This window comes from Nelumbo nucifera, chromosome 6 (assembly GCF_055504915.1).
Source record: "Nelumbo nucifera cultivar China Antique chromosome 6, China Antique-T2T, whole genome shotgun sequence".
Lineage (NCBI taxonomy): Eukaryota > Viridiplantae > Streptophyta > Magnoliopsida > Proteales > Nelumbonaceae > Nelumbo > Nelumbo nucifera.
In genome coordinates, this window is record NC_142654.1 from 18965501 (window position 1) to 18989818 (window position 24318).

General features: G+C 35.8%; 1 protein-coding gene across 3 annotated transcripts; it reads right to left on the minus strand.

Annotated features, from left to right (window-relative positions):
* Positions 1-9627: 9627 nt before the first annotated feature.
* On the minus strand, positions 9628-23622 carry LOC104591241 (kinesin-like protein KIN-7L). Of its 3 annotated transcripts, none has more exons than XM_088889171.1 (19): positions 23137-23622; positions 22756-22820; positions 18417-18610; positions 18225-18314; positions 17681-17799; positions 17479-17592; positions 17321-17402; positions 17141-17208; positions 16968-17042; positions 16648-16790; positions 16473-16575; positions 16303-16383; positions 15199-15267; positions 15063-15122; positions 14798-14950; positions 12621-12992; positions 11542-11628; positions 10150-10308; positions 9628-10061 (listed from the first exon to the last, which is right to left on the minus strand). In XM_088889171.1, the coding sequence occupies exons 1-19, from the start codon at positions 23476-23478 to the stop codon at positions 9693-9695; spliced, it is 2745 nt and encodes a 914-aa protein (XP_088745297.1). In that variant the 5' UTR covers positions 23479-23622; the 3' UTR covers positions 9628-9692. The 3 variants fall into 3 exon arrangements, with proteins under 3 accessions (XP_088745297.1, XP_010248347.2, XP_010248348.2); XM_010250045.3 differs by having other exon boundaries at positions 12621-12917; positions 23137-23620; XM_010250046.3 differs by having other exon boundaries at positions 18417-18659; positions 23137-23333.
* Between the last annotated feature and the right edge of the window lie 696 nt (positions 23623-24318).

Sequence of the window (24318 nt, forward strand, 5' to 3'; positions counted from 1 at the left end):
TTATGAAATGATGCTACTTCAGAATGTAATCATGTAGGTGGGTGTGGATGGAGTAGACCCTAGATTATGAGATGCTAATTTATTTTTTCTTGTTTTGCTAATTAGCAATGGAATCAGAAATTAAGGGTTCAATTATCCTGCAAATGCAGAGAATGAATGACAAGCATACAAAACTGGCTTCTATCCACCATTTCCTATCTGTCTTATCGATAGTTCTTTAAAGCAGCTCAGGAGGACCTAGAACTCTAGAAGTAGACAATACATATACATTAATTCCATGTGAAGGGATACCATATCTGAAGATTATGCGCAGGTGGTCCACACAATGTTTATTTACCTTGTTCTTATTTTTATAAAATTTATATTAGAGAAATTTTCCTTTAAAACCCTACTTTGTACGTACATGAATTCCTATCTTGCTGTTTCCATTTCAATCAACCCAATGGCTATGGGTTTAGCCCGGGTTCCTTAATTGAATCACGGTATCAATTAAAATAGGAAAAGGAAAGAAAAGGTAGGGAAATCTTTATAAATTTTGTACAGATTTTTACTCTTTTTACTTTTTCCTTCAAATCAAAGATAGCTTAAAAAAAAAAAAAAAGAAAAGGAAAAAATTACCGTTATTGGATATATAGTGCAGAAACACCGATGGATCATTAGAACTTTAGAAGACACGCGGCAAATAGTACCCACATGGTGGGCCACTGCCATAAAATGGAGTCCGGGTTTGGTCCCACAAACCATTGTAGCCAATTAGCCATAGTAAATCTTGCGATGAAGGACAGGGGAGATGTTTTTAGGGATGGCAATTTTATTATTTGGTGGGTTTACCCTATTTGTCCTAAGTGTTTTTTTGTTTTGGGATTTTCTTTCTCACCCGCATATTGTTTAAAAACATATGAATTTTATGTTTTAGGTGTTAAATTTTATATAAAGAATAATTAATAATTTATATATTAATTAAATAATTAATTTTTTTGTTATTTATTTATTATCTATATATAATAAGAAATAATAAGATATTAGTTATGGATTCTAAACCGTATATAGGTTTTGAAACAGATACCCGAGCAGGTTGTAAACTTGCAATGGCTTATTGGGACGTTTGTTGTGACCGTGCGTCGGCATTAGATCCCAATTCTGTAAAATGATGTAAAACATCGTTTAACAAAAAAATAAATTGTAAAATATCATTCTATTCCTTTAACCACAGAATAAGCATGGTCTCTTACCCATTAATGATCTCTGGGGCCAGGTATATCCATCATCACCATCCAATTCAGTGTGTCATTTTGATACAGTGTGTCAAATTAGTACGTTTTAAAAGTTCGGGTACTGAATTGTCACATTTTAAAGTTCGAATACCACAGTGGCACTAGATCCAAAGTACAGAATACTATTTATATTTCCATGTACATGTAAGGGTGCTAAACTAAACCGTGGTTTTTTTTCTAGAAACTAAAGCGATACTATCAGTTAAATGGTTGACTGGTTTTGATATTTGATGGGTTCAATTCTTCGATTAACTGGTTAATATTGTCGCCATTTTTTAGGTTAATTGAAAATCGAACTAGTCATTCAGTTTTAGTGTTTTGAAAATACCAAATTGATCAATTTGGTTGATTAGATTTTTCGATTAACTTTTCTCAATTCGATTTGGTTTTTTAGTTTTTGATGATCAACATTTTAGAAAAATAATCCTTGTGAAAATTTGATATTTTATTTTTTTATTTTCTACTTCTTTTAAGAAAAATGGTAATAAATAAAGTAGTGATAAGTAAAGTAGTTATAGACTATAGGGGTGTTTTAGTAATATACAATATAAATTAGGTTTTGGTAAATGAATCAAATTTTAAGGATTGTCTAAGTATATCTTAACCCAAATTGATATAAAATTCCAATTCACTATGAATATAAAGATTATATATAGTATGGATAAGTTCACAGAAATCCTTCTATACAACTATAATTTTGTTATGTTTAATCATATTGCAGATTATGCAGACGAAAATGTTTTTATAGGTATGTTTTAGTTTACTATTATCTTTAATGAATATATTAAAAAATAGGTCTTTTTATTCTAACTTTTGTATGTTACTGAAATAATTGTTTACATGGGTGATACTTATCTACTATTTAAATTAAAGAAAGGAATTTATTTTATTGGATCATAAATGTTTCATACTATTTATTTATACATTCTTTAATTGTGATTAAACATATCATCGGTGACCGAAAGATTAGAATGAGGTTCACTTTATGGAATAGATTTGCAAATATTGTTGAATTTTGTGCTAAATAAATAAAAAAGAATTTGCCGTTATCTTTGGAAGTTGTGTTAAAGTGATACATGGTAATTTTAAATTTATTTGTTTAATAATGTAATTTTTTTCTTACATGTAGTCATATTCATGGGCCAGGTAGCCCAACGACTTGACCTGGTCCCTGGACGGGCTTGGACATGTTTTTTAGCCAGCAGGCCTAAAAGCCTGACTCGATTATTTTTTGGGCCGAGTTCGGGATTTGTCAAAAAAAGCCTGGCCCGACTTTTCCCATAATACAAAATATATAATTATGTTTTATAATTTCTAAACCCTAACCCTTTTCCTCTTTTCAGTTTTCATCGATCTCACTTCTCAATCTCTCTATCTTAACCAAAGATAGCTAGCAAGTAGTAACCACCAGCACCACCAAAGAACCAACGATCACCGGCAAGTCGGCGATGACCATTAAAGCATAGGCTAGCAGCAGTAGCCAGCAAGTGACCAGGTCTAAACCAGGTTAGATTTCCTTTCATTATCTTCCTTTCTCTCTCTCTCTCTCTATGTTCTGTTATAAGGAAGTCCGAACCAGGTTGGATTTCCTTGAGGGTTGAGTTTTTCTACCATTAAACTTATGCCCAAGCTCGTATGATCATTTGCAGCCGTTTCTCTGGTTTCCCCAGAGCCCCTGAAACATTATGGTTGGAGGAATTTCAAAGGGTTTCAGTTTTTGAACTTAAGATAAGGAGGATCCTATTTTTAAATTCAAGCCACTCCTTCGACCCTTCACCTTCTCTTTTGGTCATTTTGATTATGAATGGGCAGATATATTTTTTTTTCCCTGCAGGATTATTATTTTTTCCTTTGGTTGGGGTGCCTTGATTTTCTCCCGTGGGCTTTAAGGTCAATTTGCTCATATAATAATACTTTTTTTTTGTTTTTTTGCAATGTGTTGTTCTTCTTTTGATGGGGGATATTGGTCCCAACACAGTCGATCTTCTCCCTTGAGACAATGAATTTCTTGTTTTCGTCAAAGCTCGGTGAGTATGTTGGTTATCGGTCATACTCAAGTAATTAATAAAAAGAAAAAAAAAATCAATCATTTTGTCAGGTCAAGCTTTGGGCTCGGGCCCAGACTTCGGGTTTTTTATGAGGGTCGGGATTGGGTCCAAGTTGTAGGCCCGATGGTCGGGCTGGGCTTGGGCTCGAGCCTAAAAAAATTTGTTAATGAAGGTGAAAGCCTGGCCTGGCCCATGAATAGGTCTACTTACATGTTAGAAATAACAACATGACACATTATTACCACTATGAAGAAGACAATGTTGTCTTTTAACTCCTTTGTTATAGAAGAAAAATTGCTTCTGTCATGATAAAGAATGATTAATAAGGAATAATTTAATAAATTTAATAAATATTTACTCTATATCAATAAGTTAATGAGTACAAGATTTTTTATTTTATATGTCCAATGGCAATGAGGAGGTGATCAAGACGGTTCAAGTATATATTTTATGTTCAACGTTATCATAAATTATAAAGAATTTAAAGTATATATTTTGCATGGAAAATATAACATTATAATCCTTCCCTAGGATAGTATTACTTTATAATGTTATGATGAAAAATATATAAAAAAAAAAAAAAATTGTTTATTCTTATGTGTTTTTATTGTTTTACTTTCACTTAAGAAAGACTGCGCATCTCGTATGATTCCCCACTATTATACAATATAAGATAGGTTTTAGTAAATAAATAAAACTACAAGGAATGTCTAAGTAAATGCCAAAAAAAGCTTCCACTTCATCCCGCCATTACTTTCTCCTCCGATTCGTTACTGAGATCAACCACCAGCAGTGTTATTCTTTCATTGATTTCTTTACATACCACCAATGTGCTCTCTCTCTCTCTTTTTTTTTTAATAAAAGAGCCTGAAGGCCTAACAATCATCAGAAATCTCAGTAGTATCGTTTTTTACAAATTTCTTCAAGAATTCTGAGACAGATGATCAGGTACATACTAAATCACAAGACAATCCAAACCTGGCTAAAGAATGAGCCGCCATATTGGTTGATCTATCTGAAAACACTAGTGAGAAATCACGATGGTGATTGAAGATATTCTTGTAATTACGGATGAGTGTAAAATCCTCCAACAAGAGTTTAATGAGAACAGCACAGTCACCTTCAAAAATTGCCTTAGAAACTCAGATATATTATGCAAATTGAAGACTCTCAAATAGAGTACGAGCTTCAGACTCCAAGGCAGAGCACACATTAAAGGACATAGCCCGAGCATAAATCAAGGAACCATTATAGTCTCTAATAATGCATCCGGCAGCTGACCGATTCGGAGACGTGGCCCCATCAAAATTAAATTTTACCAGACCAACCGACTGCTTACACTTACACCATCTGCAAGGGGGGCTTGGCGCCAATGGAACAGGAATCTCTTGATGATTGGGCATGACATCGTCCAGAGATTGGACAACAAAAGTCTGGGCTTTAGCAAGAATCAATTCGGGAGACCAAACTTCATTTCGGAAAGTAGCAACATTTCAAGCCAACCAAAGGTGCCAAAGGATGGAGAAGGCCAAAAGGTATGAGATAGTGGGGGAGTCCTCTGATGAAATCCATATTGAAATCAACTCTGATAAATGTTTTTGTTAATAAAGGTCATATTGGAAGCCAAGTTCAGATCCAAACTAAACCATTTTTGCAATACAGCACTTGAGGAACAAATGGTCGATGGTTTCCTCCTCAATCATACAAAGGGAGCAGCAAGGGTCAATATTTTTCCTCAACACTCTGAGCCTACTCTTCGTGAGAAGAGCATCATTTAAAGATCTCCACAAAAATATCATAATTTAGGGACAAGTCCATTTTAAACTCTAAAACTTGAACCATTCACAATTCCCGAATTGGATGCCCACTTTTGATGAACTAGGGAGCTCCGGAAATAGGAGGCGATGAACTGATGCAGTAGTGAGCTGCCCATGCGGAGTAAATGTCTGTTGGAAATTGGGGTCATTGTAACTTTGGAGGAGAAACTCTGAGGCGCGTCTGAAGAAACTGTCTTTAGAACGTTATTTGCCCCCACTCAGTTTCATTGAATTTGCTGTTGGGTTACAGGCAAATCCGTTCCCAGAATACAACAGAGTCTTGGGCGAGAATCTGCAACCAGCAAAGTTGAAGAATCTCCGGAGAAACCTTCTGTGAGACTGTAGTGGACCGGATTGAGAGAGAGAGAGAGAAAAAAAAAAAAGTGGATTTCGAAAGTGTGTTTTTAAAGTCTGATTCATGCTCCTTAAATAGTTTATGAAAAGGTATAAAGAAAAGGTAGGTGCGCGAGAAGTGCGAGCAAAGTGCACCTCTAAAGCGCTTCATTGCGTTGCACACACATGCATGCACGCGCATGCACATTGCGTGGTATCAAACCCCCATACTCTCATCTACTATTTCTAAAGAGTGTAAATTAATTCCTATTAAAATACTGAGAACAAATCTTATAATTTTTCCAATGTGGGACAAGTTCAAAACTGAATTTTATAAGAGAAAAGCTAATTTTTCAATCAAGTGTATAAGTGCAATTTCTCATGTAATTGACCAATCGAATCCATTGGATTTTAATCTCAATCCAACAAGGTCCATACAAGATGATCCTCCATTGTTGTGCAACGGGAGATCCAAAGAAAAATTGCTTGAGCTGATTGGGGGAGAATATGCGATTCACCATTTCATAGAATGTTGTTAAATGAGTTCCGCCACTTTGAAAGAGTTATTCATTCTGTGCTGAAGGATGGGAGCTCGAGAAGCACCATTTGGCAGACAAGGATCCAAAAGAGCATCAATCTCCCAGCCATTTCCAACAATCCATCTGCATCCTTTAAGTAAGTGAGATCTGCATGCGAGAATACTCCGCCAAATGTAGGAGTCACCAGCTTTGGATTTTAAATATAAGAAATTAGAATTTTTTATGTATTTTGCATGGAGCACCTTTGCCCGAAGAGAAGATGGACTCCTGAGCAACCTCCAACCCAACTTAATAATTTGGGCTCTGTTAGTTGCTTCTATATCTCGAAAACCAAGCCCACCACATTTTTTTGGTTGACAGAACAGAGTCGGACCACCAGAAGTTTCGGCAGATATTGTTTAGATCATTGCACTTCTTCTTTGGCAGAAGGGAAGACTACATGATATACTGTAGAACTGCTTGAAGAACTGTCCACTTGCTATCAAGTTAAGGCTTTTATCCATTTGGAATTAATGCTGGGTTCGGTGTTAGTACGAGTAAACAAAATCTCAAGGTTTGTACTTGCAGATTGAATTTGGAAAAGGGAAGTTTCATGGTGTTAGTAGTTTAAATGAAAAGACAGTTTTTCCTTTTGTTAAAATGTAAAACATATTTGTCAGTCTTGAGATTATGGAAAAGGGAAGTTTCATGGTTGAATGCGTTTTAGAATTTACCTTGCAAAAGTGAAATGATGGTTTTCCCTCTCTAGTGGAACAAACTAGAATCAATTAAGATGGATAGGTTTGATGATTCGGAGACAAATTCCCAAAAAGACATTGGAAATCTGAGAAACCCATTTGAAATCCGATATGGATTTGCGTATTTGGCCTAAAATAATTGAACCAATAAATTTTCTGGGAAGTTTAAACGTCAAATAGGAATTTGCAAAAATGCAAAAAGATTTCATTTTGGCAGAGGAATTTTGCAGACTTGATCACAGGTGGATCAGCTAGGATGCAATTCAACTGAACTCTAATCGTATATTCAGGTTAAGTTCGATTAGACTCGGTTTGAGTTTAATTCTAATCAATATTGAATATCAAAATAAGATAAATAAATTATTCGAATTCGACCTCAATAATTTATTGATTTTCAAGCTTTTAAAATAAATTTAAATTTATTGGATATTTAATTGAACGAAGCTCGAATTAGGAAATAAGGTTCAAAACAAATTCAAACCTAATAATATTTTAATACAACTGAGTCAAGACATACAAAAGCTCGGCTCGGCTTGATAACACCCCAGGGTCGGGTCAGCTGCTTTCTTCCAACCCAGTTTGATTTATACTGTACAATATGAGCTATTAATAACGCATAGAGGGCAAAGCAGGATTTTTGAAAATTAAAAAAAAAAATTGAATCAACTATAAGTCTATTTGAAAATTTCGGTACGTTAAAACTCAAGGTATTTTAAGTTTTTTACGCATTGAATTGTCCAACTATCAGCACTTCTTTTCTCACATTATTGTCTTTAAAATTAAGTTAATTAACGTATCTTCGCTAACCCAGGAACAATATTTTAAAAGACCGATCGGTATGCCCATCTAATAAAATTACTAATGGAGAAGTTTCTTTTCAGTTTGATACATAATCTATTTTTCAAAAGTTTTCGTTTATGATAACTATTATAGTTTAGTACATGGGGTTTTCTCGATGTTCTGCATTTCTGCAGGTATAAGATGGCTGCTACTTGATTCGGATTTGCTTCAGTTTGATTATTCTGTTTTTTCTTTTATTTTTTAAAGAATGTTAAATGACGGACGACTTAAAGGCATACATCTTCTCTGACTTCTAATATTTAAGCAATCCAAAGTTCAGCTCGTAAAACAGCAGATCTGGAGTGCAGATTTCCTGCAATTCATGCTCTGCATATCACGCTGCATTTGTACTCATTCAGCCACATCAGTTGCTGTTAGGATTATGTGCTGAATTAAGACTCCGTTCAGTGTATATCTTCTTATTATCATGTATAGTTAAGATAGGAAAGATATGTTTGAGTCCCTATAAACTTAAGAGTTCTAGTTGCCATAAGCTTAGAAGTTTCGATGGATATATAATCATGTATATAACCATGTATATTTTTGAATTCTCAATGAATAAGATAGAAAGAATCAACCGAAAAAGCTCTGGTTTTACAGTTGCGCGTGAAAAGAAAGTGGTTAAATATGATGCAGTTTGAAGAAGAAAAAATAAATAAATTCATACTCAACTTTGATCACCTAGTCGAGAGAACGGGGAACATTTTTTGTTGTAACTCAAGAAAGAAATTCGGTCTGGCGTTTGTGGTTTTACAGCTTGTTAGTCTTAGAAGTTGTTAATAATGGCGGATGAAATGATCCTATTAGATTTCTGTCCAAGCTCTTTTGGTATTAGGGTTAGAAATTACTTAAGCTAAGATAGTAAAAGGGGATCAAATGAGTACAGAGATTAGGGCCTCCAAAATAAGAGCATCTATTGCTGCGACCCATTTGGGAATTACTCATCATGGTTCACTACATTGAATCATTAATGAGGTCTGAAAGAACAAATGTCTGTTGTTGCCCCTTCGATCCATATATAGTATACACACAAGCCAGGCTTTGGGCTGATTACACAAGAAGGTGAGTTTCTCTGCAAACATTATATTCTTTGTATTTCCTTTGATAGTTGTAGGGCTGTTACGAGTCGGGTTGGATCGGTTTATTGAGGTTTTTCCAACCGGTCTGACCTGATCGGATTACCTGAGATGGAAACCGAAACCGACCCAGTGTTAAGCAAAACCAACCAGGTCGGGTTGGGTTGGTTTCGGCTCTAAGTTCATCCATGCCCCCCATGGCCACCTAGTTTTCTGGAAATATATTTAAAACTGAAATATGTATTTTAGAAATATATATATATATATATATATATATATAAACAAAAAATATACATACAAATATATTGGAATATATATTTTCTAGAAATATATATCTGACATATTTCATAATATATATTTTTTAGATATAGATATTGGAATATATATTTTCAGATATTTCAGTTTTTAATTAAGTAGGAACTAAGTCGAACCGAACCCGACCCGAACCATCAGTTTATGAATTTATACAACCCAAAACCGACCGGTGCTGATGAAAACCCGACCAACTCGGGTTGGGTCGGTCTTGGTCGGGTTGGGCTTCTTATGAACAGCCCTAGCTAGTTGAATCTATTTCCTTATTTTTCGTTTTTTGTATGGACCAATAAGTATGCTCATTTAATTCAACATATTCTCCATTGATGGGTTTCTCCATCGTAATGAGAATGGTTTAAAAAATAATTGGATAGGCTGGAGCAGATTTTGCAGGTCATTAAAAGGTCTTGGCATTAAAAACCAAGGGAATATAGAAAAAGAAGTCCAGAATTGATGTAGAATTTAACGTACAAAAGTTGCATGTGTCTAGATAACTCATACCTACAACTTGATTTATTTGTGGATTATGTCATGACACAATTTTAGAGACAAGAGTTGAACCATAAAGCTGTGAGCTGTCCTCATAGATGCGCAATCAAATCAAGCAGCAAGAAATAAAACTTGTGCATGGACTTCTTTTTATTTAAGATATTTTTGCTTGTATAATTGCATAATGAATTAATTGAGCCATGTCTGAGTACATAACAACCAAACCATTAGAAGCACAAAAAATAAACAACTATTCCTATTATCATGAAAGAGAACATAGTCAAAATGGAAAACTGAAATCTTGATGGTTGTGACTTGGCAGCTACCACATGTTTTCTAGTGCACATTGGAATCTTTAGACATTCACGTTTGACATTTAATGCTTGTGAAGATACTAAAATTGTAATTACATTGTTCAACAGCTCAACAAGTACTTTCCATTGTTCATGAATTAGAGAATTCTCCCCGCTTAAAACTTTGTAGCCACCTATATCCATGGAGAAATGGGCTTCTAAAGTTGAGAATAAATTGATACCAATGTCACCTGTGCTTGAAAGCAATCTTGCAGTTGAAGATTTTTTATCAGGTACAAAACTCTGTTCATGTGAGGAAAAGTCAATTCTAAGATTCATTTCTTTAAAAAGAAAATGAGGCCCAAGATTGGAAACAATGCACAATTCTTACCTGCATGATTGATAAAACATCCTTATAGATGTCTTTGCAATGTGTTACAGATACACACAGCTTTTGTGGAATCCCTCGAATCAATAGCATCTCTTGTTGAAGTTTAGACATCTCCACCAATATTTGGTTGTTCAAGAATAGCTGTTTTGCATGACTTCTCTGCAAATAATTCATAGGAAACAAATTAAACTGCTGTGAAGAAAATGAAGTCAAGTTTCTTATTACATGGGAACAAGCAACAAAAGTGAGAGAAGTTACAAACAGAGTTGACTCTTATTTGCAATTATAAAAGTTGACAAAAATATAATGCATGATGGGAAAAGAGTGGAAAACCGCTCTTTTGTTTGTGAAAACTGAAATTATATACTGCCAATTATAATATGGAATTCCTAATGATGGCATCAAATATAGTACAGAAATAGCAAAAGATTAGTGTTAAAACATTTTATTGCTTTGTTGATCCCAGCTACAAAAACACCGTACCATCCAATGCGTTTTAGCAAGATATCAGTTTTAATTCAAGTCTCTCCAGAATGTCTTCACTAGACCCTTGTGACATGTTTTCTCTAAGTCACATTTAACAGTCCTAGTATCAGATGACATTAGAATTTCACTATGGAGAAACAAGGGAGAAGTAAAGCAATTGCCTATTGGTTTGAGGAAATTAAGAATTTCAAAAATATATGAATAATTAATTACACAAGTATAGTCAAGGCAAATGGAAGACCTTGGTGAGGCATGGGCTAGAATTCAGCATGTTAAAAAGGCAAGTGATAAGCATGTATCAAGCTCGACCTTCACTCATTTTAGGCCCCAAAGCAGGGCCTGACCATATGAACCTTCAAGCTGAGTGGGCCAGCTCAGGCTTGGACCAGTCCTACCAAAGATGCAGTCTTTCATGTTATGAATGATATATAATCTACTATATATAGTTCATTGTCTCCTATGAGACTAATTTACCCGGTTCCCTGTTCTAGTCTTTCTTCTTCAAAACACTAGATCCTTTCACTCTCATCACTCTCTCTTTTTGCAAACTTTTATCCCCTTTTACATCTTTTCTTTGTAAGTAAGTGTTAAGAAATTCAACATAATATAATCAACTTATTTCTAACACAAGACATACTTTTTTCTTGCAAGTGCAGTATCGTGTGTTCACCAAAAAAAGAAAAGGTAAAAACATTGAAAGAAGTGTATCATGATTGCCAAGCCTATGGCCTTGTTGTTGGGCATCACCTAGTGGTGCTTGTTTTAGATGCATTGCCTACATCTAGTGAAGGCCTAGACATTTTAAGGCAAACATTTATTAGTGACCTTACTAAAACTTTGCTGACCTATTTGCAAGCCCAAAACCTTAGAAAAAAGAAGGAACGAGATAAGTATAAAGTCACTGACCTCAAGTTCATTTTTTTCTTCAATAGTATGTTCCAATTGTCTCTTGAGATTTTGAATCTCATCTTTGTAATACTCAATTGAATAACCCTGGAAGATTATAAATACGTAAAGAAACAAATAAAATCAATTTTAAGTGAGACAACTCATGCAATAGGCATTAAAAGATTCCATAAAAGTCCACTATGCAAAACCAAGTTAAGTGCATGCAAGTACAGTTAAAGAAAACTGGAAACAATCATTCATATTCGATAAATGCTCATTTGACATTCCAGGATGTATAGTGGCACAAGATTTTCTTTGGCTCCTTGACATTTTTATATATTGAAAATATTTAGCATGTATAGTATGTCTCCCATGGGCACAATTCCATGACACCTTGAATTTCTTCAATTTTGTAAATTGTCTATATAGAATCCGAGGTTGGATTTGCATTTTGAGGCAGAACTAGAATTGTCAATTATGTGAATTGACATATTGTCATTTGGGTACACTTTTGGCACCAATTTGGAGAAGAGTGGCATTTTCCGCACTGAAATCTGCATCTAGATAAATTCAAAATGATTGAGGGGATTAGTCACTTTATTTCTACAGAACTGAGTCAGGAATAGAGTTAAAATCCAACTCGACCTCTACCATCCAAACACAGCCTAGTAGTTGTAGTTTCAAAACATAAGTTGCATGAATTAAATGGTAACCTTCTAAAGCTGAAATGCACTGTGAAATCTTAAATGACATTTCCTAAGGCATATGCTACTTTCATGTCTCCAATTTTCTTGAAATTGCTTTCTACTTTATTAATGTAGTTAGCAAACAAGTTCTATGAAATGTGAAATGAATTAGTCAAACTAAGGCACCAGAAGTGAGCATGTTTCATTGTTATTTTAAACCTCTGTACAAAATGGCATAATCTGACCCATGCGTTCCAGACTTCCAGTTAGAGCCTCAACTATGTCATTGATAATACAAAAATAGTTCAATATGAAGAACAATGAGATGCTAAACTTTTCAATGTACCAAATGAGAAAATATATCTAGTGAGCAAACCAAGTTCAAAGAAAATCTTATGGAAATAAACTCACAGGTGATGGTCCTGATGGATCACTTGATGAAAATGAATGGGCTTTTATGGAAGGAGTCATTTGAAGTGAATTGAGATCAGTGTTATGGCCTTTGTTAAGCCTCAACCACAACTCTTCATCAGCAACATTGCTGAAATCATCTGGAAGCGGACTAGAGTCAGGTAGCTTTGAATAATTTGATCGTTTTGCAACAAAAGTGTTACGAACTGATTTAAAGCAAGGGGTCTTGAAAGCATTCTCTTGGCATGTGCTATGGTCGTCATTGCTGTCTTCCTCTAGTCTTTGTCTCACAGGCAGCTGCCCCCACCCAGTAGATAATAGAACAAGAATCCCAGCATCAGCCATACTAGATGATGATGGAAAAAACTTTATCTTCAAATCATAAAGCACAGAAACCAAAAAAATACAAAAATAAGAATGAAGAAAACGAAAGAACACAAACAAGGAATACTATCATATTCTCCTTGTTAAACAAGTGTTCCATGGTTCAGTTCCACTCGAGTATTTTGTAAAATCTCATTTCATATTAAGAGGTGAGGCTAATTATCTCTTTCCACTACAACGGGGAGTTAGAAGTAATTTACAACCTTTAGCACAGCAGGTCTTAACTCTTTCATAGTGAGACAACCAACAATAATTCTCCTCAAAGAGTGATTAAAAGCATAACAACGCAAACAGAACTGACACAGTTTTCACTGATCAATTATCACTTCATTATTTAAACACTAGAATTTTCCATGACTACTATAGGGAAAACAGATGAATGACAGTTGAAAAACCAGTAGAAATAAATCAGAAAAGCATTCTAAATACAAAGATCAGAAAATAACTTTGCTTTAGGTAAAAGGATTCTTAAGAATTTGAATGTAAGAGGCAGACAACTCAGAAGCAGAAATCACATGCATTTTACTCGATATTCAAATTCGAATTGAGTAACCCAATTCATTGTTGATTTGATATCAATGTTGTGATTGTTTTCATGGGAAACAGGTAGCATTAATAAAAGAAAAAAGGATATGCAAGAATAAGAGGAAAGAACAAGAGAAAAGGATTTTTGGTATAACACCCAAGATACAAAATCAACCCTACTAAAAACATTGATACTCATTGTTTTTCCTGAGATGTCATATTATGATGAAAAATTGGCAAAATAGCCATCTTAACAGGTTGGTGGTTATAGCCAAAAAAAAAATTGAAATTTAACAAGAAGTTTGCAAAATACCTCCTACCAAATTCTGGTAGGTCCTTCCATGAAGTGCTTCCACAGAAGAATTTTTGAAACTAAAATAATCCCATGGACAATCTAATAGTTTATGCTTAACTCATAACCTATCTACACAAACATCATCTTTATTGAGGATGAGAACATTTTTCTCTCTCTAATTTATTTCTTCTACATGATGCAGATTTAATAAATAATTGGAACTCCTGGTGGTGAATAATGCATAAATGGTTAAATGGGCAGAACCAATTTACAATTCTGAAGAAAATAGCTGGTCTGAAAATGTATCATCCCAATTTTTGCAGAAGAGGTAAATTATCGTAACAAAGATGCAAGTAATTTACATGCTCCCACATCTCAAGGCTAACTGGCTAAGGTGTTAATTCTGTGGAAGAGGATGTCAACCGCTGTCCTATTAGCTATTAATAGAATAGTCACAAAATATTTATATGGTAGATATTAGATAAATTCAAAAATAGTGGATTATCAAAATAGAAACAATATTGTAGTAAAGGACCATTTTGTGACAGAAATGTGAATGCTTAGATGGATGAGTCGTAAAATTATAAAGGACAGGGTTAGAAATGAAGTCATAAGAAGGAAAGTAGGAGTAGCTCCAATAGGTGATAAAATGAGACAAAGTAAATTTAGATGGTCTGATCACATGCATAGAAGACCATCTACAGCACCTGTTAGAAGTGATCTGTTAAAAGTTGAAGGGGCTAAAAGAGCTATGGGCAGACCGAAAAGGACTTGCATAGCAGTAGTAAGAAATGAATAAAGTGGTCATAATTTAATGATGGATATGGCACTGAGCAGAATGGAATGACTAAAGGACCATAGGGAAATGGATTTCCTTTTCTGAGGTCCAACCTCAACTGATGATGATGATGATGATGATGATGATTATATTAAAGGACCACTGGAAAATGGATTTCCTTTTCTGCGGTCCTACCTGAACTGAATCTCCGTCTTGCTCCGAACAACTAACAATACTGTTTATGTTGTCTATTTTCATCTGCTGCTCCTTTATGCACTGATTACATTCTTTATGTGATTTCCTCTCCTCCTCAAGTTCCATTGCAAGTTTTTCACGCTCTAGTTCATACTGATGAAAGGAAACAATAGAAGTTAACAAGTTCTGCAGGGTGCTTAGGACAATGAGTCCAGAGGCAGGCAACATAAAAAGCATAGGAAAGCTGTTGAGAGCAAAAACCTACCTTCAGCAATTCATTCCTCAGTTTCAAAATCTCTTGCTCAAGCACCTCAGACCGAGATCCCTAAACAACAAATTTTCTATGTATACTCAGTTATAAACCTCTAAAAATATAAATTGAAAAGAAGATGAATCATAACCTGAAGTTTCTTACGCAGTTCCTCTATCTCTAGTTTCTGTCGCCTCAATAAGGCTGCATCAGTTAGGATCTATGACAAAATAAACCACATTTAGAAAATGTTGAACAATTCGAGCACAAGAATAAGAAATATGGACCTAGATTTTAGAAGATCAGTTCAAAGGAAAGTAACAATGACATTTCAAAAAATAATTATTGAGAGAGAAAGACAGAAGTCAGCATGGCAGAAAATAACATGGTCAAATCTACAACTTGACCATAGAAAGAGGATTTATACATAGTCATTGTTTAATGGGAAACTATATTTGATTCATATTCCATTCAACATTAATGCTTAAATTCACATGAATCAAACCCAATGAAAAGGTGCAACCAAAGCAAAGTATGCTAGCATGCTACATAATGAAGTAAACTTTTTCAGCTTTGAAAATCGTCTGGTTCTTTTGATAACAAACTCTATAACAATATGCAAATTTAAAACTTATTGAAGTAGTGATATGATTGCTGTAGATATGAGAAACTCTTCAGTGAACATGGATGTATGACCCTAAGAGAGATATTTCAGTCAATTCCTACTACAATGAACATATGATACCCAGATACCTATACACCTTTACAAGGGTGCCATATTGTGTTAGGTACTTCAATTTTTAATGCAAGTTCTGTATCCAGCTCCTTGTCCATCCACATCCCTACCGTATCATGGTAAAATAAAAGGAGACTAGCAAAATCTACTTCAAGGCTGGCAAAGATTTGGAATAATTCATTTCCCCTCAGGAGGAAGCATTTGCTATGTAACATAGTAGTTACAATCCGGAAAGTTCCAACTTAAAATCAGTTGAGATGTAGATATATCAGATTAGATAGCAAGCATCTGCTATGTAACATAGTAGAAGAGGATACCAACCATTTATTTGTGCAATGCAGGTCTCAAAGAAGTTTGGGTTTTTTTTCTTCATATTTTGGGTGGTCTGATCACTTCCATCATAAGCTACAAACTCTTCATGGCCAGCAATTGCTTTATAGACTAATCATCTGGAAATCAACACCCAATCACCTTTCAGGTGAAAGGAAAAAAAAAAGAAAATCCACATAAAATATTCACCTCATTAACTTGGATACAATTGGTAATGCATTTAGCTCTACTGGCAAACTGGAGGGTTCCCCTTGTTTCTTCAATGTGAACCTAAATACATTAAGTACAGAAGGTAATAAACTCCTCAAATTGCAAATCTGTACAACATGCAAAAAGATTAAAAAATGAACAAAAAGTACCTCCTCTGGTGCTACTGTACAAATTATGGACGTTTTAGCATTACCACCCAGAGCAGGTTGAAGTATGCGGGTCAGTTTACTATCACGATATGGAATATGCCCCCTGCACAAGCAATACAGTCCTTAGCATTGTGGGTTCACTGAGCAAGGTTCTGGTTGCAAAAGTGTTAAGTACCTCTGCTTTCCACCATCACTCAGTTTGTTAATTACATTCCCAAGAACCATTAAGCTTTTATTGATGTGCTTTCCTTCCTTCAAATGTACTCCACCAGCTCCAGTTTTAGCAATCCGCTCAGATCCAGCTAAATCTACCAAATTCTAGTTGAATACAGACAAATAAAAGGAATAAAGATAAGTCAGTGGCATAGATAAGCAGAACAAAACATCAAAATGATCAACAGCAACTAAACAAGCAAATAAAAACAAAAAAGAATGTCTAGAGAAGAATATTTGTAGAGTTTATTTCTAAACAGTAGTGAAAAAAGAAGTACAAACCAGGACAGATACACGAATGGCATCCGAATTTGAATGTTCACTAGAACTCGTATCCTTGCTCTTGCTTTCAATAACCTGATCAAATACAAAACCATTAAGCATCCATGGTTGGGGGAACCCAGAAAACAAATGAAACATATGACAACTGAAGTTACACTTAGAAACCAGCTTACCATCCTAAATATTGTGTGGGATCTGCTGCTTCGAGCATTCATGTTTGTCTGGCCAAAGTGTCGGTTAACTAGAAAAATCAGATTTTGAAATAAGTACACTCATGTGCATCTAGTGAAAAGAACTATATTGGAGATACCCTGTTAGACAGTTAGAGTACATTTATATCAATAGGATCAGACCTTCTCCCTGTTCAATAAGCTTAAGCACTTGTTCAGCATTGTTTACAATTTCCTCCCTAAGACCTGCAACAAAGATGCCACGCTAGAGAACAAGGAAAATCAGCCATACTATATGATAAAGAAGTTGCTCAAAAGGCAAATCCTTCTGCAGAGCTCACCTCTAAATTCTCATGAATTTGAAGTTTCTGATTCTCAGGGGAAAAAAGATCATTGATTTCTTCATTATAAATTTCCATGTAGGAAACTCGAATCAGAAATTCTCTGTCAAGTGCCTGGAGATATTAAATAATGATATGGTGAACAGAGAATTGCATAGTGTAGCCACATTTGGATCAGTCTCCAAAAGAAAAACAATAATACCATCTGAATATGTTGGAAAATGTCTCTAATAGCCAGGGGAATAATTCCGGGATTATCTTCACAACCATTCATAGTGAATGTCTTGCCACTGCTGGTCTGTCCATATGCAAATGCAGTTCCTGAAGATTTCACAATGATCAAGACCAATACATCATATGAAAAATAAAAATGATTCTCAAATATCGTTGTGACATACACTAAAGCATCAAGAACATTGCGAGCATTAACCTATATGCTAGTGCAGGTTATAGTCATCACTACGGCCTGCCGTAAGAGTAATTAATTGGATTCTTGCGAATTGTAGAAGGATTTCTACGAAAGGTTCAAACGCCATGATTTCATAAATCAGGTTGTTCTCAAAAGCTTAGTTCTTGTCTGTCTCTCATTGCCTTACAGTTGATAAAATAGACGAACAATGATTATGCTTCCTTCTTTTTTTTCTCAAAAGCCTTATGAAACACAGAGAATTACAAAACCTTGAGCACACATTGATCCATTTCTTCATGCAACATACCAAACAAAGATGCTAAAAAATAAAACGTACCATTAAAACCCTCAATGGCAGCTCTAATAAGGTCCTCAGTAAGAAGCTCATAGACTTTGGCGTTTGTGCAGTTTTGATCTAATACATGATCTACGAGCATCCTCAGCGAATCAGATATCTTGAATACTCGAAAAAAACGGCAGCATTGGTAAAAAACGAAAGGAATTAAATGAGAAAGAGAAGGGAGAATACCGAAAGCGTAGGAGGCGCCAGAAATAGGGATACCGATGGGATTGTGCAGAGAGATCCGGTTGTGTTCAACCTTCCAATAGAGCCCGCTGGAGACTTCTTGGATCACCGGAGCCGGAGGTCTAACTCGAACAGCTACGCAGATCTTCTCCATCTCCGCGCCACTTTCGTGCTGTCCAATTCCGCTAATCTCCTCTCTGTTCAAATGAAAAATCGGCGGGATTTTTTCGCAGAGCTTGCTTATAACTGGGATGTGCAATTACCGAAATGACCTTGTCAATCAAAATGATGAACATATTGATTTTCTGGACAGTTATTAATGGTATCTAGATGGAGATCGGATTTGCTCTCGCTCGCGGAGTGCGCCAGACACCAAACTCATCGTGCGTAGCAGCCTCAATTTAGAACATCTTCGTAATGATGTTGTTCTCGTTCAAAGAAAGATGTTCCAATGCACAGCTGCGACGCGCTGAGAGGTGCCCTTTGTGAGTAGCAAATCCGAATTCGAGTAGATGTCATTTGTGTGATGGGTGATGGACGGTTGGGCTACATGCGATGAGTCCGGATCTGCTCCTCGCACCTGGCGCCTCAAAACATCTTTATAAAATGTGAGGACGCCACGTGTCCCACGCCCATGCGAATTCTATACACGAGCGGAGGAGCCAAAAAGTCGTTAGGCCTCCATTTCCGTTAGCCCCCTCCCCCCACTCCTAAGCCTTATTTGTTATTTTCTAATTTTCTATTTTATTCCCACTCAAAGCCCCTGCCTCTTCTTGGCAGCCAACAATCTCACTGGCCAGAATAGATTCTGATGGCAGTACGAGGGCTTCCTCCGTTGGGTCTTTTTTCTTCACATGTAGGCTACGGCACCGATGACCATTCCTTCCTCTATTCCCAATCTTTCCAAGCTTTTGGTAGAGACTTCCATTAATTTTTAAGAATAAGTTAATATCATAAATTATTTTCCTCTTACCACTTACAACTTTCTTTGGTTTTTCTAATTTAGAGAATTCTTATTTTCACATTTGAAGATGAGTTTTTGGTTGATGGATCATGTGATTGTACATCAGAAACCTGATCTGAAGACTTTACTTTAGCTATTTTACCATCCATATGGGAAGGTGCTTTTGCAAGGTCAACATCCCAAATGCAAAGGCATACTGCTTCGGTTGAAACAACTGTTTGGTCTACTCACATATTACTACTGCAATTAAGCATAGAAGATGGTGGCTACACAGAATCTCCTCGAGTAACAAGTTGAGGATTCACATTCAATTCTTCTAGATGTTCAATTTCCATATGAAAACTACTATCTTGACAAGAACGAAAATTGTAGTTTGTTGAATTCAGCATAGACACAGATGATGAATGGACTAATGTTGTAGTTGCATAGGGATGAGAGTTTGGACAAGAAAAGAGAAATAAACAGAATTGCTGGAATCTTGTTTCATCGATGACCATAGGGTATTGTCGTCGGAATGTATTCTCACCGGTGAAATCACCAGCCGCTGGAAAAAACACTACAAGCGGTGGAGGACATTAGGGTTTCATTCTTTTGTTGCTAGAGAGAAAAGAGGAGAGGCAAGGGATTTAAGCGGGAATTGAACAGAAAACTAGAAAGTGTTGATTAACACTTGGGTGGGAGGGAGGGGAACTAACAGAATGGAGGTCTAAAGATTGTTCGGCTTTTCCACTCGTTTATAAAGTTCACATGTGTTTGAGGACGCGTGGCATTTCACATTTTGTGAGGACATTTTGAGGTGCCAGGCTGTAAGGAGCAGATCCGGGCTCACATGCGATCCCCCAATTATACATGGACATGTAAGCCTTTCACTGAAATTCAAAAAGGGTCATTTACTACGAAGCGCCATATATATATAGTTTGACGAATTTATTTAAACCTACCTTATAAATTCATTTTATTAAAGCACCTCTTATAGTTGGCATCTTATTTACTTAATTGATCTTTCATTTAAAAAAATGCTTATTTTGCCATCTGAAAATAATAACATGATCACAAAAAATGTAAACTGAATAAAAAAATGTTCAAGGGCATGGGCCATGATTGTTTATTCCAAAGATATCCTTAATATTTGTTCTTACAAAAAACAAAAATGATTAAATAGGACCAAATAGAGTAATGGCTTATGTTTTATTAGGGGCAAAATAGTATTTTAGTTTTATTACTTTTATTTATTCAAGTAGATATTAAAGTCAAAACTGTCATTTTTAACTATTATCTAATAGAATGCCAATTAAATAAAGGGAAAATGATGGTTCAGCCCAGGGTCAGAATTTTTAGACCCAAAATGCATTTGGGGTAGGTGCCAATATGAAATTGATACCAATTTTGGGCGGACATTAATATATAGAATGAGGTATTTGACATTTTAAATATTTATAGTTCTGCAGTATAATTCAAAAATCTATCGTTATTTCTCCGTTAAATAAATTGAGGGTGTTTTAGTATGACTTAATTCAAGACATCACATTATATGCGACCAGCAGTTTATCAACTCTAGCCTCGAGGGACTAGGGCGCTAGGGGCCTGGGAGTTCTTAATTCTATGGTTCTTTGACTTCTTGAACACGTACAAGAATATGATTGTTCATCGTTAATAAATATATGGCTTGAATATTGTGTTTCTATTAGAGTGCTAGTCATAGATCCAAATATCATAGAAAATGGTTAAGTGATTTTATTCATGATATCATATTGCCTAAAATCATTTCTAATTTATTTATTAATAATATAGTGTATTTTAATTTTAAATTTATTAATGATATGGAAAAAATATGTGAATATGTAACCGATCCAATGGATCCCTTCTCCTGTGTATTGATGGATGATCTTGATTTTTTTTGTTTTTTGGAAGGATGGATGGTCTTGATTAACCATGCATAACACTAGATCACTCTGTGCATGGCAGAAATACTTGGGTTCCTTTAGCAAGGGGAAGCTCCAAATTTGACTCCATTAATGAAAACCGTTGTATGAAAAAAAAAAAGACAGAAAAACGTAAAAGTTAAAAGTCCTAAATCTCAAACTTCATAATTTAGTGAATATATATTTATTTATTTTGTAAAAAAAAATAAATTTCTTTATTTTATTTGATCCCCTATTTGAGTGGGGGCAATTGTAAAAAAAAATTCTTTATAATTTTCATAATTATACAAACCTTTGTTCAAATATCAGTGGGGGCAATTGCCCACACTGACTTTAAAAATCCAGCTATATATCAAACCATTATTTTTTGATGATTGATCTTGTAATGAGGATGAGGGTAGAAGTAGAAAACTGCATTTTTTGGGACCGATTTTCAAGAAAAAACGTCCATGCTTCCACAACCCATTTTTCACAAAAAAAAAAAAAGCTTCTGCCACATAGGCAGAGAAACATTATGCTGTTTGGTAAGATGATTTTTATCACCATTTTTCATGTACGTACTGACAGGTAAGCACCAGATAGGATATACATCAGTCAACCGTTGGAGGAAACGGTTCCCCGATACTACATCAATGGGGTCCCAATTTTTTAATAATCAGTTGAACCAAACAATGAAATACATGGGCATTTGTTGAAATACCTATTTGGATCCAATGTAAACAGTTCCAAATATCCCCCAAGTCAATTGAGGATGGATGAACTCGATAGTGGATCAAGGTGCAAGGTGTGCTGAGTGTGAGAGTATTTAGGGAAAGAATAGACGTGAGAATGAGAAAGAGTTGTATCTTCGATGATTCGCCTATTTATAAAGGAAATAGTTGTTAGGTGTGGGAATAATAGATCCCATACTACCTCTCTAGGTCAGTCTATCTTCTTTGTAATGCTCCAGTTGAGTGTATATGATTGGCCATTAGCCTGTGATAAGTGCATGAGTGTAAATGGCCGAGTCAGGTCGATCCACATGCATTAGCTTGGCAATGGTTACTGTTTTGCAAGTCACAATTAGGTCGCTTGGTGGAATTACCAAGCTACCCTTCAAGGTGGCATGAATTTACCAAATTGCCCCCAAGGTGGGATACGTAAATCTTTTCCTAATGGGAATTAGGGAAAATTCCTGATAGGTATTCTGTACTTTAGGTCAAGTGCGAATTTAATACTCGAACTTTAAAACATGACAATCTAATATTCGAACTTTCATTTTGCGACAATTTAGTACCTATCGTTAATAGACCGTCAGTTATGTATATCACATGATCTCATGTGCGATTTAATATTTTTAAAATATCAAAATTATCCTTGGACACTGTTCATCATCTTCTTTCTCAAGAAAATGAAAGAGAACCCAAACACACTATTCATCATCTTCTTTCTCAAAAAGACGTTTTGACTACTTTACCTCTGATTAGTCGCAGCAGCAAATCTCTTGTCGTCGGCAACTTCTTCTTCTCCGGCTTGGGAATCCTATAAGAGGAGCCAAAGAAAATGGGGTCTGAGTGCACAATAAAATCGTTGCACCAAGACAGGAAAGAAAAAGGAAATAAAAGAACGAGAGGGGAGAATCAGCTAATGTGCGCCCGGGTGTGTACCAGTTAAAAAGGGGTCTGGTTTAGATCACCGGCGACATCGGAAAGCTGGTGCAGTTTTTGAATAAAATTTGAAGAAAAAAAGAAGAGAGAGAGAAGAAGAAGAAGAAAAAGAAAAAGAAGACAAGGAGAAATAACGAATGAGAAAAATGGAAAAAAACGGAGAAATGATTTGACTAATCTTCAGTCTTCACCTGGGTAGAAATAGGACTGTTGTGCATGCAATCGAGCTGATGAGATGAGTGGTGGGATTCATCTTTCTCGGTGCTTGAGAAAATCCAGCTGTCGGTTCCTTTAGTCATGGTGAGCTGCAGATTGAAGCGTTGTCGATCCTCCTGCTTGGGTCGACAGAGGGGTGGGCTAGGTGCCGAATTGGAGGGTGGACGGAGGTGGTGTCGGTTGTTTTTTGTAAGGGGAAAATCGGAGTAGGGGTGCAATGACCGTTTTGGTTCTGAAGATGGTACAAGGGAAGGTGATGGTGGTTGGGGCGTGGAAGAGGTGAGATCTAGTGCTGGCCATCGCTTTCTGATCCTCATCGATGACGGAGTGGACAGAGAGAGAAAGTGAGGGAGAAGATGAGAGACGAGAGATGAGGACAACTCCGGCGGCGTCTGCAACGATTAATATTTATAAAACCTGGTTTTAGCCCTTTTGAACTGGTATCAGATACCATCACCGGCAGTCTGCCAAGTGATCTTAATGTTGGTATGAGGGATTTGTCCGCTGAGGTTGTTATGCCTAGGATCGAAGTTTATTATCATCGGTAGTCTGCCAAGTCATATTTGGGATCTCGCCGGAGAAATGATTGAAGGAGAGGTTTAGAGTCCCGGAAAGTGATTTCAAATCACTGAGATCAACTAGGATTGATCCGTTGAATTCGTTTGAGGACCATCGGGAATCTTGCCAGAGAATTTATTACAGAAGAAAACAAGCCTCTGCAACTGAAGGCGGGGGAGATGACAGATCGAAGGACATTTTTATTTTTTTGCATGCCACTTACGGCTGATTAACATCGAGTACTGAATTGTCGTAAAATGAAAGTTCAAATATTAGATTATCACATTTTAAAGTTTGGATACTAAATTGACACTCAACCTACCTTATTTATAGGGAAATTTCCCAAGAAATTATCATGCTAGTGTGGAATTATAAGAATGTCATGATATTTCTCAATTTCAATTAACAAACCCCTGCTCAAGGTGCCACTTGGTTGGTTGATAACGTCTCATGTTGGTTATAAGTGAGACTTGGGAGTTGGGATTGAATCTCGCCTGCATCGAAATTGGGGGGAGGGATTTGGGATCCATTGTATAACCCCTTGGTGCAATAAAGAAAAGAAAAGAAAAAACATCTCTTCTCATGAAAGATACCGTGGG

Excerpts from the sequence above, each read along its gene's own strand:
- LOC104591241 (XM_088889171.1), bottom strand. The coding sequence starts at position 23,478 with ATGAGGATCAGAAAGCGATGGCCAGCACTAGATCTCACCTCTTCCACG. Across the intron at positions 22,821-23,136 it reads ACAGTCCTATTTCTACCCAG|GATTCCCAAGCCGGAGAAGA; the intron begins GTGAAGACTGAA and ends CTCCTCTTATAG. Across the intron at positions 17,403-17,478 it reads AAATTCATGAGAATTTAGAG|CGTGGCATCTTTGTTGCAGG; the intron begins GTGAGCTCTGCA and ends CTTGTTCTCTAG.